We start from the raw sequence: 17,437 nt of genomic DNA, 5'->3' as shown, positions 1-17,437 counted from the left end.
CAGAGGCCAAAGAATACGGAGTCCCCGTTCCTGAATGTTATAACTAACAAGCCCCAGAACGAAGCTTCAGTTACAAAAGATCAAACATTAATAGGAACCAGAGATCTTACAACGCAAAACATGCGCTGTTACAATAAAGGCCCCCCAAACCAAACTAAGGTCAGTCCTACCCAGTGGAACAAGTAGCAAGGTCTATTCTGGCTCAGAGGTAAGAATATAGTGAAGGGATTGTGGTCTGCTCAAATTCCCACCAGCACTAGGATGAGCAAAGGGGAATGCTAGAGTTGGAGTGAGCACCAGCAGCTCGGCAGAACACACTTACTTTAGTGCAGCTAGTGAAGGCAAAGCGTATGTGGATATTGGTTCTCAATCTCACACTAGGGTTACAGAATATCACAGAGTAACCAGAGGGTAACCACCCAAGAGTGGTATGTGCACAAGGTGTCCTGGTCTTCAGCTGTGTAGCTGAGGTAGGCAAGGGGAAAAAAAAGATAGCTTTAAGCCATTGCTCTCTTCGTCTGCTCCTGGGTCAGCCAAGGCCAAAACTGTCCTTAGGAGCTTCTCTAAGATCTACTGGCTTTACGCGTCCTAGGCAGCTGTCAGGATGCACCACGAGAAAAGACAGTTTCATTGCTCAAACGGAAGTCATTGAACTCCAGCTTTCACTGAAAACGGTAAGAAATTTTCCTGCATTGGACTGGGGGAAACATTTTATGCAGAGAATTTAGCTGCATCCCACAGCTCTGGGCACAGCTGAACGAACCCACATGACTGACGTCTTTGCTAAGCCATTAGAGGGAGTGGCCAATGCATTCATATAGCCGTTAGACTTATGGCACATACCCTTTATCTAACCCAAATACCTTTAGTCCATTATATGTCTAAGCTCCCTCACCCGAGAAAATTGTGCCTGTTACATTAGCACTGAACTACCCTTTTGGTTCCTGTAATGATCGGTGCAGATAGCCCTTCCACCAACAGGTGGACCTGCATCTTTATCTTCATGCTAAGTTATCTTGTTTTGATATTATGTTGCTATCTTGGTTCATGGAGGCTAGGAGGAAATTAAGTCACGACTGCACATACCGGAGTTGTTACTTGCAGTGTTCTAATAATTCCTTTAATTTCTATAAACAAGATTACATTGCAAAACAAAGAGGGTCTCATGTTTCTGATTCCTTCCATTCTCTGTACCATGACGACACTACAACTGGGTGACTTAAGATGGGGACAACTTACAGTGTGTTGAGATTCTTCAGTTGCCTGAAGGCTCCAGGTTGAATCTCTTTGATGCGATTGAAGCGTAAATCCCTGAAAGTGAAATGATATCAGTAAGTGTACATCTGAGAGCGAGATTATCCATTAGCAACAAACATCATTAGCTGTCCTGGTACTTTAGACCTCAGCATGTCAGGCCTAAAGGAGCTTGAGAAACTACATCAGATGAAGAATCCTTTCTGGGATGATAGAGTGGCTACCCATGTTTGCTGAGGCAGTCTGAACCTCCCTAGATTTATGAGCTTCACCTTCATTTCTTAAGAATCTGACACGTAGTTGCCACATTTTGAAAGGAGTCAGGTGATCAATTGCACTAGTTTGTAACACAGGATTGTTGTGATTGCTAGTGGTTATTGTTCTGTGATTACCTGTGCAATTACCAAACTTGCATGCACAAAATGTGGTAACTGCACATGCAACTTGTGTAAACCTAACTAAAGCATAAACTTTGCTTCTCGATGCCAGAATGCAGGTGGATCTGTATTTTTAGAGACTCATAACAAGGATTCAGTATTTCCAAATGGGCACTGTGCAAGTTTCCAGAAAGCGCACAGAGGAGCACATATGAAACCCTACATTTGCAGGAAGACTCCTGCATATGTGGGTGCACTGTCTTTGCAAACACATTGCCTGAAATGGAGCCGCACATGCTGGTGTATACAGACATGCACACAGTTTTGTGGACACTCTTATTAAAGCTCAGGGCCAAAATTTTGGCCCTAAAATGGTCAAATCTTACTGAATAGCCTCATACAGTCAGCATTTCAAATCAGCCCCAAAATGCTGCCGGACTCAAAGGCTTCTCCCATTCTGCGTTTTCAGTTAGTGCCATTTCATTTAGAACTAGCAGAGTCCATTGTGGCAAACTTAAAGGGCTCTCTGTGTAACTGCACTGACTTGGACCCTAAAACTTTACATTCTGACTGCTTATTAGAAGATAAAATAAGTGCTAAGTAAACAAGTAGAAACAATTCTACAGGGAACGTGCATCCATTTGGCGCCTTCAATTGTCCAATGTGCTAATGCAAATTTTGCCTTTACTGCTGTAAAGGGCTGTAGATAGGACAGGGAGGCTGGGTTAAAATACATAGATAATCTAGCATTTGCTATAGAAATACCACCACATCTTCCCCAGTGAAGTTCACCCAGGGGAAGCATGAAGAATGATGGAGGATAACAAGGGGATTCGAAATCAGATAGTAACAGTCCAACCTAAGGAATTATGTTGTATTGTTTCTGATCCTGTCAGCTGTTAGCAGAATAATCCTTCCCAACATCACTATGCTGAATCATTAACAATGGGAACATACAAAGCAATCAGTGAGAGCACACAAACCAATCAATGGCTCCTGGAATCAGTTTAAGTCAATTAGGAATCTGTTTATTCCAAACCAGAATAAGGCCCCCACACCAACATAAGTGTCCAGGATGGGGTTTGCACTAGTGTATCTAAAATTGTTTAAAAATAGATTGAAGTTAGGCAGTTGCAACTTTCTTGTGTAGACCAGGCCTGTGAGACAAGGGGAAATTGAGCATTGGCCTGTTAAACTCAGGTTTGTGAGTTCAATCCTTGAGGGGGCCACTTAGGGATCTGGGGCAAAAATCAGTATTTAGTCCTGCTAGTGAAGGCAGGGGGCTGGATCTGATGACCTTTGGTCCCTTCCAGTTCTAGGAGATATAACAACAGGAGATCTACCTAAGTATCAGGAAACAAGATTACACTTCAGGATAAAAATGCAGGAAAAAATCAAATATAGCCAGTGTTGAGAGCCTTGCACTATAGAGCCAGCTGTTCTTCTCTTTTGTATTTACTGCTGGACTGCTTAACTTTAAGGTTACACAGAGAGAGAGAGAGAGAGAGGAATTCTGGTAACCCTTTAACTAAAATCCAGAGCCATTCCTGAGGCCAGTCTTCTCAAACTGCTTAGCACCAGATTTTCTGTGCTCAGCACCCACAATTGGAGCCAGATTCCCCCAGCAGCTCCCATTGTGACACCTAGGACAAGAATTTCATAACTCAGCAGCCAATATGCAGAGTTTGTTTGGAAATCCGGCCCTGGTCTGCAGATGTTGGTGTGATGAGATGGCAGCCGTTTAAACAGAAGACGGCATTTCAGGCCATAACCACCTCACTCAGTTTCCCACACAACACAGAATTTCTAGGAACTAGTTTGGTAGAAATTAAAAATGTATTTCACTTTCCTTTCATACCATCAACACTTTGGCTTGCTTTTATCTTCAGCACCCCAGACTGGCTACAGCACCTGAAAACACCGAGATACAGCTAGTGTTGCTAAGGATAATGGAGTGCTCTTGTGTTCATTTGCCCAGAGACAATTTGATATTTTTAATTGTCTTACTTCTGTGATTTATAATGAATCTAGGTAAAAGCATGGTGTCTCCATAGCACAATTCACCCTTGATAGAACCCCTCAGCTACTCACTACACTGCTGCAGTGGAGCACTAACACTGTTAATAGAACAAATCTCTAGTACAAAGTTGATATCAATGGATCACACAGATTTACACCCTCTGAGGATCTGGCTATTTGTACTGAATCCTGTCTACTGGAAATACACTTTCCTAGCACCACAGGAGACACTTGACATTATACACAGTATTTAAGAGTGGAGGCCAATAGCCAGGAACATTCAGAAGGTTCTGGTAGGGAGAACCCTACATTTTCCGGTGCCTTTTAACTAGCAGATGTGTTTAACTGTGAGGCCTGCTACATAGCTATGGCACAAAAACTTCAATGAGGTTTTGGCTTTTGGAAATTAGATTGGGATCTGCCCCATAACGTGATAAGTAGAGATATGCCTGAGGAATGAAGTGTAGACCCAAATTTGAAATTGCCCAGAGCCCATCTATGTGATCAGATTTGGGGGTTACAGTTCAGTCCTCTCTCTAGTGACAGCAGGTGAAGAAATTATTTGCATCGCACCCTGAATTTTATCCCCATAAAACACTAATACAGCAAATAATGTATGACATCTCCCCAATTATTTTGGAGTGGACAGATGTCACAGACACTGAATGAGGATAGGCCTATTATGTACAAGGAAAACAGCTGATTCCTCTGCTGGTTTGTGATTTGAGTGCCTCCCTGTTTATTCCAACCTGTGTTAGTGTGCGGATTTCCCTTTGCATTACTCCTTCCATGGCTAAATGCATGAAGACTATGTGAATCATCATTTGCCTACTCTTAGCCCAACAAGTCTGTTGATTGCACCTTTGGGAAGATAGCCACAATTTAATTGGTGGTGGCTAGAATGGGGAGGAGAAAAGATGTCTGAAGAATAAATATTTGGTCCTGAGACAGATTTACAAATTGGCAAATTACACGGCCAACTGCTGACCCAAGTGATCCCAGTTAATTTGATCTATTAAGTGAGAATAGCAGCTAGGGGGGCTCTCTCTTCCAAGGAGGAGATTACAGTCTGATCCTAATCAAACCAGATCAGCCTCTTCTTGGGATTCATGTCAGCAAGCAGCAGGGCTCCCTCAATTCACTGGATCTTGCCCATATGTTGACTGTTCAGACATTGCCCAAATCAAATAAATACAGCTCTCCCCTCCTCCTGAGCTCTGGAAAACATGCACTGAATCTGATCAAGGAGCAACAAAAGGAAGTTTCAGAAGCACAAAGGTAAATTTATCCCCATCCATGGGTCTAACAAGGAGACACAGACTTTCTCAGTCTAAGATGAACTGCTGCTGGATGCCTTTATATTGATTAATTAGTAGAATCTGTTCCGCTTCTTTCAAGCCACAGCCCATAGATCTTTACTCTGCGTGTGCACATGCATGCAAGTAGAGGCACTTGCTTAGAGAAAGATGATGATTTGCTTCACCCACCCACTACTGTAGCATTGCCACCTCTTTGAGGAAATGCGGCAGCTGTATAAACAGCACACAGACATTCTATGCTTCATTTTAGGACAGCAAGAGGAAAGAAGATTCTGCTGAAATTGCAGGGCAGAGGTGGAGTAGTGAGGCAGAATACAAGTACCCAAGTTAGAATTTGGTAACCACTGCCCTTACAAAGAGCATCTTGGGATCTTCATCACCGTAAGATTTTCCATCTCATTTGAAAGATAGAATCATAGAATAACAGAGTTGTAAGGGACCTCAGGAGGTATCTAGTCCAACCCCCTGCTCAAAGCAGGACCAATCCTCAGACAGATTTTTGCTCCAGATTCCTAAATGGCCCCTCAAGAATTGAACTCACAATCCTGGGTTTAGCAGGCTTAACAGGTTTAGCATTGGCTCAAACCACTGAGCTGCAGAAGTTCTCCCCAAATAGGGAAAAGGGTGATTATTGAATAATCTTTCCTATTTTCCTTCTGATAAACTGAGTTTTTCAGAGAGAAAATTCTGATCAACACTAAAGGGTTTCATTCTGAGGGCTATTTACGTAGCCTATATAAAGAGGATGAACTGGAAAGAGATAACACTTGGTACATTACACATATATGTTTAATGCAGAGAAGAAATTAATTGCTCAATTCCCCCACCTTCCCCCCAGTCCACCTGTGCAACAGAAATTTTGGGCAGGAGGGTAGAAACAACGTGAAGAGAGCAGCAGTTCCAACAAGAACACATTTGCTCAATATGGTTTCTTAAGGCTAATATGCTAAATTTTTATATCACAACTTTTATCCCCAGCGATCCCAAAGAGTTTCACAAACTACATACATGATCCGCCCACTAAATGCAGCCATGTCTGGGGAGAAGAGCAGCTCAGACAGTATGCTGTAAAACAGCGAGGGAAGGCAAAAATGTGTCATATTGGACATACACAGAAAATGCATAATTAGTGACAAACTCCATGAAAGGGTGGTGGACTGACTGGGTCATTTTCAGTTCATGCCAGCACCGAGTTCAGGTCACAGATGCTGCATGTTCTTTTCTTCTACCCTAAGTTAAGTTTAGTTAGCACATAACTCAGAAGTAGATCTACATATAATGCAAAGGAGAATAATCCATGTATAATATGATTGGAATCCACTAGCCTCCAGCTACAGGGAACTTCTTCTCTCTGGTGCCTTCTCCCCATACCAACATGTTTCATAGTTTATGGTTGGAAATGTCATGCTATAAAACAAATGGCTTAGAAGGTTAAAGACCTATTGAAATTTTCGGAGTGTATGTTTCACAGCTGTTGCCTTCTTTGGCCTGTTGGCTAAATGAACTGCCTTAGTCCCAGCGGTAACCAACAAATCACATCTGGCAAATCCTGTTCCAGTGGAACGGATGACAGCCAAAATACATTTGCAGTTATACATCATGCATTTTTATAGCTTACTTATCTGTACACATTACAGCCATCATGTCCAATACTCAGAATAACACGAACAGACTTCATTACCAAGGATAAATATTCCATTGCTAAAACCAGACACTGGGCCAGATCCTCAGCTGCACCCAACTGCGGGGGATGAGAGTCAAAAGGAGCCAGTAACAGCTTATCAATCCTGGAGATGGTTCTAAGCCAGTCCTGGGATCACCTAGATCAGGCTAAGGGCTGCTTTAAGTTACACCAGCTGGCTACAGCCCCCCAGGAGCCATCCTGTAGCAGGAGATTGCTGCAGCACAGTCTGTGCTGGCCACAATTCCTCCCACTTCCCTACATGGGGTGCTCAAGAATGGCACTGGAGCCAGCTACACTGGATCTACACCACCCATCACTGCCTCCATCAGAGGAATGCCCATCTGGGGACTTACAGCTGCTTTTGATTTTATAGCAGCACAGATACAGCTGGGGCCCAGGATCTGGGTGTTCGTATTTGTATTTCATACTAGTACGTTGTGTTCATATCAAACTATGACTTATGAACATAACTCCATATTTTTTACTCAAAATAAGAACTTCATGATCTGGCTGTTAATTTTGCCAGACCTCTGGACGTTCACACAGATGCAGTGTGCCTTCTCCTGAAAGGAAGTAGTACGATTGTCATAAGAATCTGGAACAGCTGGCATTTTTAAGATGTACCTTTTGATCGTTGGCAACTTTTAAACAGCATGTGAATTATTAAACATTTTTATAACAGATAAAACAGAAAGCTGCCTCTTAGGATTATTTATTTCAATTAGATTATAAAAACCTCAGGACAACCAGAGAGATAGTGTATTTTTTATTTGTATATCTTTACAGTGATCTATGAACAACAGAGAATATTTAACTTGGCTTGGGCGGTCCGTAAAGATTTATCAGTATGAGCTTTGTTTTTAATTAGATGGACAACATTAGATTGAGCCACGAATTTTCCTCAGAAAGTGTCTGAAATATTAAATGCAGTGCAGGAATATACATCAAAATGGGATGGCTCTTATTTAATTTGACATCTGGGCCCAAGCCTGAATAATCGCATTCAGATCTCAGTAGTTTGCTACCTTTGACTGTCACATTAACCCAAATAACTAGATTTTCTAAACTTTTAGACATGCAAAAAGTACCAGCAGCAGCACCAGGAGGAGCAGTAGTGTGAACTGATAGCACTGTGTTGTCTAACCACACTCAGAGCAGGAGTATGCCATAGTGGTTAAAATGCGAGTGGCTGATGGCATATTGTCTCCTGCAGTGTTCCCATTGTTGCCAGTAGTAAAGCTGCACTAGTAACAACAGAGGAAAAATTTTAGGGAGAAAAAGCTAAGATAGACACCCCAGCTGAGATCACAATTTGGTCAATTACAGTCACATGAACGTGATCCTCAACTAGTTAATTGTGAACAAATTCCATAATCAACAGCAACTTATCTGAGAACAAAACTATTTATACATCTTTAACAATTTCCTGTCTGCTTTTGACACTGTCCAAGAAATCATATCTAGATAATATGTGTAAAGATACTTTGGTAAGGCCCAGATATGTCTTAAAACCATTCTGGAGTTTTATAATTTACCATTCCTTAAAAGCAAAGGAAGTTTGTTCTTCCACATCTATTACCAGAAGTTCTACAGAAGCCGCAGATTGGCCTCAAAAGGCTACATGAATTCCCTCTCTTTTTGTTACTCAGATCTTCCATTGAAATAGGCATAGCCAACAATTCATGTCTGCCCCACTGTAAACCCCCCCAACCTCCCTTTTTTTTTTGGAAGACAACCAACCCAGTGGATTTTTAGGAATATATAAGGTTTATCACTATTGTTTGGTATCCCAAATAAACCTTCAGTTCTTCCCCTCTCTCTTCCCCCAGTTGGGTCTGGAAAGTAAGAACCTACAGGAAAAAGCAGATAAGGGAATGGAGTTGCATTTATAAGCAAGAAACAAAACCACTGTCTCTTTGCATACACAAAACTAGAACACCCAGTGTCCCCCCCCTTACCTCAAAGCTTTCTCTCCAATAGCAAAAGAGGATCTATCATCTTCCTTTAAACAAACCCTGCTTAGGGACTCAAAAGTCATTGTTCTCATGTGACCTTAGTTGTTTTTTAGTTTCCTGTAGGTGTCCAGTTAAATATCATTAACTGATGCTAAGTGAGACAGTCTCTGAAGAAGTGAGGCTTTTGCAATACAGGCATTTCTACAGGAAAAGCAAGGTGTAGAAAGCATGACTTTTCTTTCCTCTCCTCAAAAGGCTGATCATACAAAATAAGCAGTAAAATGAAATCGGCTACTTACAATATGTTTGTCTGAGGTGGGACTTCAGGGATGTTTTCCAGCATCAGATGCATGCATCTTACTGTAGTCCTAAAGCACAAGCAGCGGCTAGGACAGGAGCAGGAGAAATCAGGCAAGAGAACAAAAAGCAAGAAGCTAGGAACAACTGCAGACTTGACCAGCATTGTGTTTGCTGAAGTGTACTTTCCCTGATTCTGAACTGCAGGGAGCTGACAAAAGTTTCCCAGCCTTGAGGTCCAGGAGGAGGGGACTCATCAGCATGTGTTTTCAATTAAATTAAGGCAGTTTGACAGTGTAACCTTCCACCCCCTCTGCCATAATGAACATTGTTTGAGATCACACTGCTCCCCCACCCTCATTTAAGAGTTTGTACACAGTCACCCACAATTGATTTTGACTTACTCCAGCCATGGCTCTCAGCTGGAATAGTAAATTAACTCCTCAAGTAACTCCTCTTTGGCACATTTCTACATTTGTTGAAAAGTCCACATAACAGCTCTCTGACATTGGTAAAAGTCAGCTTTGCAGAGGCGAAAGAAAGGATGGCTTTGTGGTTAAAGCACTGACCCAGGACACAGGAGAGCTGGCCTTGAGGAAGTCACTCTCTCTCTTCGGGTAGGTCTACACTTCGAGCTGGAGATGTAAATTCCAGCTCGAGGAGACTGCACTAGTTCTGACCTCCAAGTTGGCACACTAAAAATAAAGTGTAGCCACAGCACCATGAGTAGAGTGCAATGGGTCCCCAATTTTGTGTGGTGCTACAAACAAAACAAGTCAGCAATATTCAGCTAAATATAGTGGTGGGTTTGTTCTATACGGTTAGTGGCTAAGATAAATAACCTGAAGATAAAACAGTACTGTAAGGCGCAATCCAGCAGACTAGAAACGCAAGAGTAAAATGGACTAAATGACCTAACTAGTAATTCCCATCTCTCATTTCTAGGATTCTCTGATTGTTGCAATATAGACTAATTTGATCAACTAATAAAATGCTTTGTTGATGGGATGCCATGCCCTACATGTAGAAAAATATGGATTATGGATAAAGGCATTTTTTAAAATTGCCTTTTATTTATTGTATAAAGTAACACAATGAACCCAGAGTTGGAAATAGTGATACTAACTCTCCAGATTATGGAAATTCAACCCCCTACACCCATGTTTTGCATTGTATGAGAAAATTCAGAAATGAAGGGAAGACCTAATGGTTCTTCATACTGGACATCCTGCCTTTTATAAAAAGCTTAAACTTTGAGTCTGGAAGTTTCATAATGATTTTTAAAAGTGATGTGCAGTTTTAAATTTGTGTATTAAGCATGAAAGTTCATTAGTGGATTGGGCAATTCCAGGAACACTGAACATGGCAAATTTCCAGGCTACTCTGTCTGCCGGATCAACTGAAAGTTCTTTTTAAGTCAGTAATTGTTTCCACCTTGTAAACTGTAAAATACAATTAAAATGACAACAACATAATTAACAAGAGTCTGATTTAAACCTTCAAAACCCAGGAAACTAGGAATTGAGGATTGTGTTCTAGCCATAACAGATTCTCTCAACATTAGGCTACAGACATTGGTGTTACAGAGTGCAAGCATGCCAGACTGAGTTAATGGAGTTTTAGCCTTCATCCTGTATTTCCTCGCATTTTGTGGTTCCCTCTATCCCCAAGCCTTTTATATTATTCGAGCATTTTAAGTTTGGGGTTTTTTGCCGGCTTGCCCCCTCCCTCCCTTTTAAAGCCATTTCCCTATACTTAATGACCTTCCAAACCATGGTTTAGATAATATTTTCCAGAATGTTACCAAAATAATTCTACCCAGACACATGCATACTATTTGTAATTTTCTTCGGGAAGGCACAATGAACCAACCGTACTATAATAGTTTGTGGTTGCTGCATTATATCTGACCAAACCTTTTAGATGGTAATCTTATAGTTGATGTTAAAAGTCATTCACTTCCCAGCCAGAAAAAGGAGACATTGTACATCAGGTTTCTGGTCTAACCCTCAAGCAATTTTCTGTCTGCTTACATTGGCACTGGTTTGAAAACTAGGCAAATTTGCTGGAAATCTTCCACCTATACTCTGCAGGCTTTATTCTTGTTTATGAGCAGAGTGACCTCTAGTGGCCAGCAAAAATCCCTCTTGTGATTACATACTGTGAAAGGCTAAAAAATACCCACTACAGCAGTGGTTCCCAAACTTGGGACGCTGCTTGTGCAGGGAAAGCCCCTGGTGGGTCGGGCCGGTTTGTTTACCTGCCACATTCGCAGGTTTGGCCGCTTGCGGCTCCTGCTGGCTGTGGTTTGCTGCTCCAGGCCAATGGGAGCTGCTGGAAGTGGTGGCCAGCAGGTCCCTCGGCCTGTGCCGCTTCCAGCAGCTCCCACTGGCCTGAAGCCGCGATCAGCCGAACATGCAGACGCGGCAGGTAAACAAACCATCCCGGCCCGCCAGGGGCTTTCCCTGCACAAGTGGCAGAACAAGTTTGGGAACCACTGCACTACAGTCTTCTTCATGTAATTCAAACTACTGGCATCCAAAAAGCAGATAGCCTCAGATTAATGGCAGCTTGAACTTCTAATTGACAAGTTAAATTCAGTTCCTTCCTGTCTGGGATTTATAAGATAAGGCAACAAGATTTTGATTGAAGTCCTGAGGCCCTGAATGGCATGAATTCTTCTGACTCTTTCTGTGGTGGCTCCACACCTCTTCTCTTTCCAATCAGACTGAAATCTGTTGGAGCAGTATAGCATTATAACAAGTACTTAGGTGCAGTTCTGCTCTGAAAAATTACTGTAAAAAGGCCATGAAATGTCCCACATTTGTCAGTGTCTTCCAGATCAAGTTTCTTCAGTGTGCTAAAGCAATATGGTTTTTCTAACCATCAGCTATGAGCTTGGAACCTTAAAGTCAAACTGGATTTTTTTTTTTTTTTTTTTAAAGAAAATAAGAATGGCCATACTGGGTCAAACTAATGATCCATCTAGTCATCCTGTCTTCTGACAGTGGCCGGTGCCAGATGCTTCAAAGGGAATGAACAGAAGAGGGTAATTATTGAATGATAATGATTTTTCAGTCCCAGCTTCTGGCAGTCAGAGTTTAGGGACAACCAGAGCATGGGGTTGCATCACTGATAATCATGGCTAATAGCCATTGATGGACGTATCCTCCATGAACTTATCTAATTCTTTTTTTTAACTCAATTATACTTTTTGACCTTCACAGCATCCCCTAGCAGTGAGTTCCACAGGTTGATTGTACATCGTGTGAAGTACTTCCTTATGTTTGTTTTAAATCGACATTCTTAATTTCACTGGGTGACCCCAGGTTCTTGTGTTACATGAAGAGGTAAATGACAGTTCTTCCTCTGCTTTCTCCAGGCCATTAATAATTTTATAGATCTCTGTCATAATCCCTCCCCCCATTAGTCATCTCTTTTCTAAAATGAATAGTCCTAGTCTTTTAAATCTCTGCTCACACGGAAGCTGTTCCAGACCCTTAATCATCTCTTACCCTTCTCTGTGTTTTCCAATTCTAATATCTCTTTTTCTAGATGGGTGACCAGAACTGCATGCAGAATTCAAGGTGTGGGCACAGGGTGGCATTGTGCTATTTTCTATTTTATTATCTTTCTTCATGGTTCCTAACATTGTTAACTTTGACTACCACTGCACATTGAGATGTTTTCAGATAATTATCCACGATGGCTCCAAGATCTCTTTCTTGAGTGCTTAACACCTAATTTAGACCCAGTTATTTTGTATATATAGTTGGGATTATGTATTCCAACATGTATTACTCTGCATCATAGGGTTGCCAACCCTCTAGGATTGCCCTGAAGTCTCCTGAAATTAAAGATTATGTCATGTGATGAAACCTCCAGGAATACGTTCAACCAAAATTGGCAACCTTCATTTATCAACATTGAAGTTCATCTGCCATTTTGTTGCCCAGTCACTCAGTTTTATGAGATCTCTTTGTAATTCTTCACAGTCAATTTTGGATCGTCTGCAAACTTTGCCACCTGTTTACCCCCTTTTCCAGATCATTTATGAATAATTTTCCTGGCTCACACATCTTCCAAAGACATTGCAATCAAAGTTTAATGAATTCCATTGCTAAAGCCAGACTAGAATTCAGAGCACGTTCCCTATAGTTGCCTTGGCTTGGGTAACAACATATTTTGGGCCTTGATCCTGCAATAGATAATATGCAAACATACCAGTCCACCCAGTTGCTTTCATCTGCAGAACTGGACCATTAATAACTAAACACATAGAGAACAGTTCTGAATAGGAAGATTCTATTCATAGTTACTTTAAAAAAAATCAACCTTCATTTGAAAATGAAGCTGATGTTTCAAATTAGTGTCTTCTCCTATTCATTTTGTCTTTTCTGTTTGGAAAAGGAGTTGCTGTTGAGGTCTTTATTATGGAACACTAGCCATCATAGCTCCCTTTTGCTTATGTATTTAATTAACCTTTTTGTCCATCAGCATCAAATGATATTCAAAATAAATATGCAGTCCTGGAAACAAGGTTTGAAACTTAACAGCTGTTGGGAGTGACAGAAGAGAGTTAATGCACATACTTGTACTCTATGCCCAATAATGGCCAAAACCCATCTCTTTCATACAAAAAGATTTTGAGATCAGTGGTATATATAATTTACTGTGCTTAGACAGATTGAGGACTTCTCTCTCTTCTCCTTCCACAAGACATTACACTTTGCATTTGAACAATCTGAATGGACTACAATTGCGAGGCTCTGCCAAAAAAGGCACAAAAATACTGGCTTCTGCATACTCCACAAAGAAGAATATCCAGAAATAGTGCAGGCATATTTTCAGTCACCCTTTGAAAATTCAGTCTGAAGACCAGAGATTTTGAATCACCACTTTTGCTAGCAAAATAGGTTGCACATGTTAATCAGCAGTTGGACACCGAGCTACCAGAGCCAGGGATTTTTTATACCTGTAAAATGAGGGCTCGATTCTGCGCATGCCTAAAGTACTGGCATTATTCTACTCAGGCCCAAGTTGTCTCATTGGCTGTGTTTGTAGGATCAGGTCCTAAATGTACAACCAATTTATGCAACAAAATAATTTACAAGCACAAAAAAATGTGGCCTTTCATGTCTCTGAGCTCCCATTCATATTGTCTTGACATAATACGATTGTTATTGTATGTAACCAACTGTGAAATTAGTTAGTTTCATAAACAATATTTATTGTAAAAATAATTATTATACCTACAAATCAGTCATGTAATAGCTTGTTCTTTTTTTAAATAAAATTACAGGGAGGGGAAAAGAAACAAAGGAAGAATTCTGTAAATATCAAAAACCTATAGACACTTTATTTATAAATTGATTTCATCTACAAAGACCAAAGCAGGAGAGGTTATAAGGGAAAAAATATTTTTTGGCACCTACTACCCTGTGTTAAGTACATTCTGCAGTAAAGATCTGATTCCAAATTAATATTTTCCATTATTTCTTGTAAACAATGAAAATTATTTTGGGGGTATCAAGAGAAGAAATCAGTTATTGTGACTAGAAGTCATTATATAATCTTAAGCCATCTCAAAAAACAATAAGGAATGAAATAAGAAGAACTTTGAGAATTCTAAATCAACCCATCAGTAGGTTTTGATATCAATAAACAAGTGAGATGAGCCCAGCTCTCTTGTTAATATATGACAGTAGCTCACTTATATTTTAACAAATTAAAATAAAAATCTGAAGAGGAAAACAAGTTTATCAACAGTATAAGAACAACATTACTTTTTGTTTGTCAACTATTATTTATTATATTAGCACCTATTAATATCACTAAGATCAAGTTCTCACAGAGGTCTTGTTTTGAGAGATTTCACACACACACACACACACACACACACACACTCCGCCCCCCAGTTAACACTTATTTTTGTTAATTACAAATTGTACAGTCCTATCAGTCTGAAAGTGTGAACTAGGCCCACTACATACAACACTCTACATGTATTATAAAAGCCTGGTAAGGGAGTAGCTACTGTGCATGTGCATGTAGTTTTCGTAACTACAATTACTGTAACATTGGCTCTTTTAAATCCATGGCATGCAGACACATTATTATTAACATGCATTTAAAGGGTACACTGTAATTCATATTACACACAAACCCCAAGTCACAGCAAGTCCTTGGGAAAAGGCCCATATTTTTCCTATATGTGTTTAATAGTACTGTACCATAAGAGAAGAAATTAAACCACAACAAGTATGTTCAAATGATATTAAGGGTCTGCCTCAAGGTCTCAAAGGAAATCAAAAAGGTAAGCCTGAAACATTCTGACCTTAGCCCAGCTGAGCCTGAGTATTATCAGATTCCCAAGACAGTGCTTGATTTTACATACTATTGGTTACCTTGAGCAGCAAACACAACTCAAATGAATATCAAGAGGAGTTGCAGGTACATAACAAGAGAATGGTATAGCTCTATACGTTCCATTTCTGAGCGTCTTGGGTTGAGTGGACTTTCAGGTATTATCAACGAACTTCGAAGCTTGGCAAGTTAAGTAGTTTCTGTAGATATTTGAACATAGCTTTTCTGGTTTAATTATGGAAGTTACTTACACAACTTCAGTGTAATCACTATACTGTTACACACGCTGAAATGCCTTACAGCAACCAGAACAAATACAATGGCAAAACAAACTCTAACATAACATTGTTCATGAAGCTCTACTTTGAATTCAGACAATATACATTTACTCCACAAGACATTATGAAATACTGTACTTGTTTTGTAACATGAGACACCACCAAAAGGAACAGCTTTGAGACATTTTGTATAGATAAATATCCACAAATAAATAGATATCCAATTGTCATCCAATGACATAGCACTACAGTTTTGAAAAGAAAAAGAAAAAAGAGCATTTTTAAGCCAGAGACTATTTCACTCAACAGAAGGGAACAAAAATTCCACTTACTAAGAACATCTTGGTGGCGTCTGACACTTTCCGGCGAGCTGTGATAGCATGCATTTTTTACCTGGTGGAGTTAAGCATATGCATGTTGTTGAAAGCTTCCCTCCAACGCCTTTTGAAATATTTCTCACGGGCTCTAGTCAAATGTAGATATGGGATGTATTGTAAATGCAACTGCCATAAAAACACCCTTATTGATAGCCAGTTTTAAAGTTAATATACATACAGTAGGCTAAATGGCAAATAGTTACTTGTAACCAATAGGTGCTTCTCAGAAACTCTTCCTACCTGTTAATTCTTTTAAACAGTCTTTTAAAACAGGACCCTTTCTTTTTGAAATAATAATTACATTGGTCTCCTTAGGTAGAACATGGCACATTCATCCCATCTCAAAAGCAGTAAAAGTATTTCTAGGAAGCAGTGGATGGAAATGGAAGGGATTAGTTGTATATTTACATACTATCCTACTGTTTTGATTCAGAGAAGGATACATTACCTACACACACACACACTTGTCTGGATTAACCCAGAGGATATAAAGATGAAAATCTATACATTCTATTGTAGCATAAGGGTCAACAGATATATCTATTGCTAATGAAGAATACCTACAGTTGACTCTTCTTGCTGCATTAAGATTAGTTTTCCATTTCATCTGAAGCTGAAATAGAGTTTTCACAGTACTAGTTACCATTCAGGGCTCTGTCTCACTATTAAGTTCACATTTTAAAGATCTAGCTAAGGAAACTGGCTTGCCAGTATATTGCTGTACTATTAAATCCATACCAATTCCATGTGCACTTCTAACTGCCAACCATATCTTCCACTATTCCATTAGCTACTGATTTGCGATCACCAGTTGGGCTGCCTTTGGAAGATGATGTTCCAAGTTAAGATGAAATCAATGTAAACTACACAATTGCTTGGCATTAAGAATTGTCTTTTCTAAGAACAGAAATTTCTTCTTGTAGTTTTGATAATACTTATTTTTGCAAAGTATTCTTAACACATGATACAGAAGCAATGCTAAAAAGTCATTACTGCATTTATTGATATAGAAACTCATTTTAATAAAATTGTTTTCAATTGCTTGACATTTTTGCATGCCTCATGAGATCAGAAATGACAAAAATTGCTTTACACACTTATTTTTCAATTTGCATACTTAAGATTTCAACAGTTTGAAGCTTGTTTCCTTATGTACTTACTATTCTATCAAAATCTACAAAGAAGTCACATGCATTTAAAATGCAGACTATCTGGAAAAACAGTCATCAGAAAAGCAGGTAATATTTCCATAAAATTTATAGACTATACAAAAAACCCAGTATGCTACAGTTAATCTAGCAAACACACAAATCTACTGAACTAAACTACAGTGCAAGTGCTTGTGCACAGGGAAAAATCATATTTACAACTCTCCTTTATTTACAGGCTATAAACTACACTATTTCACAGTTATATTACACATATAGACTTTCTACCATGTTTTTTATTTTGACAATGGGACACTGACAACCTAGAACTCAAACTGCTTGTGTGTATATTTACTGTATTCA

The 17,437-nt window shown here is 39.8% G+C and overlaps 1 protein-coding gene across 1 annotated transcript in view; it reads right to left on the bottom strand.

Moving 5' to 3' along the window:
- LOC116816866 (peroxidasin homolog) overlaps positions 1-9,071 on the bottom strand; it is a 55,058-nt gene extending 45,987 nt beyond the window's left edge. The window contains exons 1-2 of the mRNA XM_032766458.2: positions 8,908-9,071; positions 1,240-1,311 (exon numbers count right to left, since the gene is read on the bottom strand). Of these exons, the coding sequence (XP_032622349.2) occupies positions 1,240-1,311; positions 8,908-9,071 (236 nt within the window). The remainder of the gene's footprint in view (positions 1-1,239; positions 1,312-8,907) is intronic.
- Positions 9,072-17,437: the final 8,366 nt, after the last annotated feature.

This window comes from Chelonoidis abingdonii, chromosome 14, assembly GCF_003597395.2.
Source record: "Chelonoidis abingdonii isolate Lonesome George chromosome 14, CheloAbing_2.0, whole genome shotgun sequence".
Classification (NCBI taxonomy): Eukaryota; Metazoa; Chordata; order Testudines; family Testudinidae; genus Chelonoidis; species Chelonoidis abingdonii.
The sequence above is the reverse complement of the archived record's forward strand: the minus strand, read 5'-3'. Positions and strand labels throughout refer to the sequence as shown.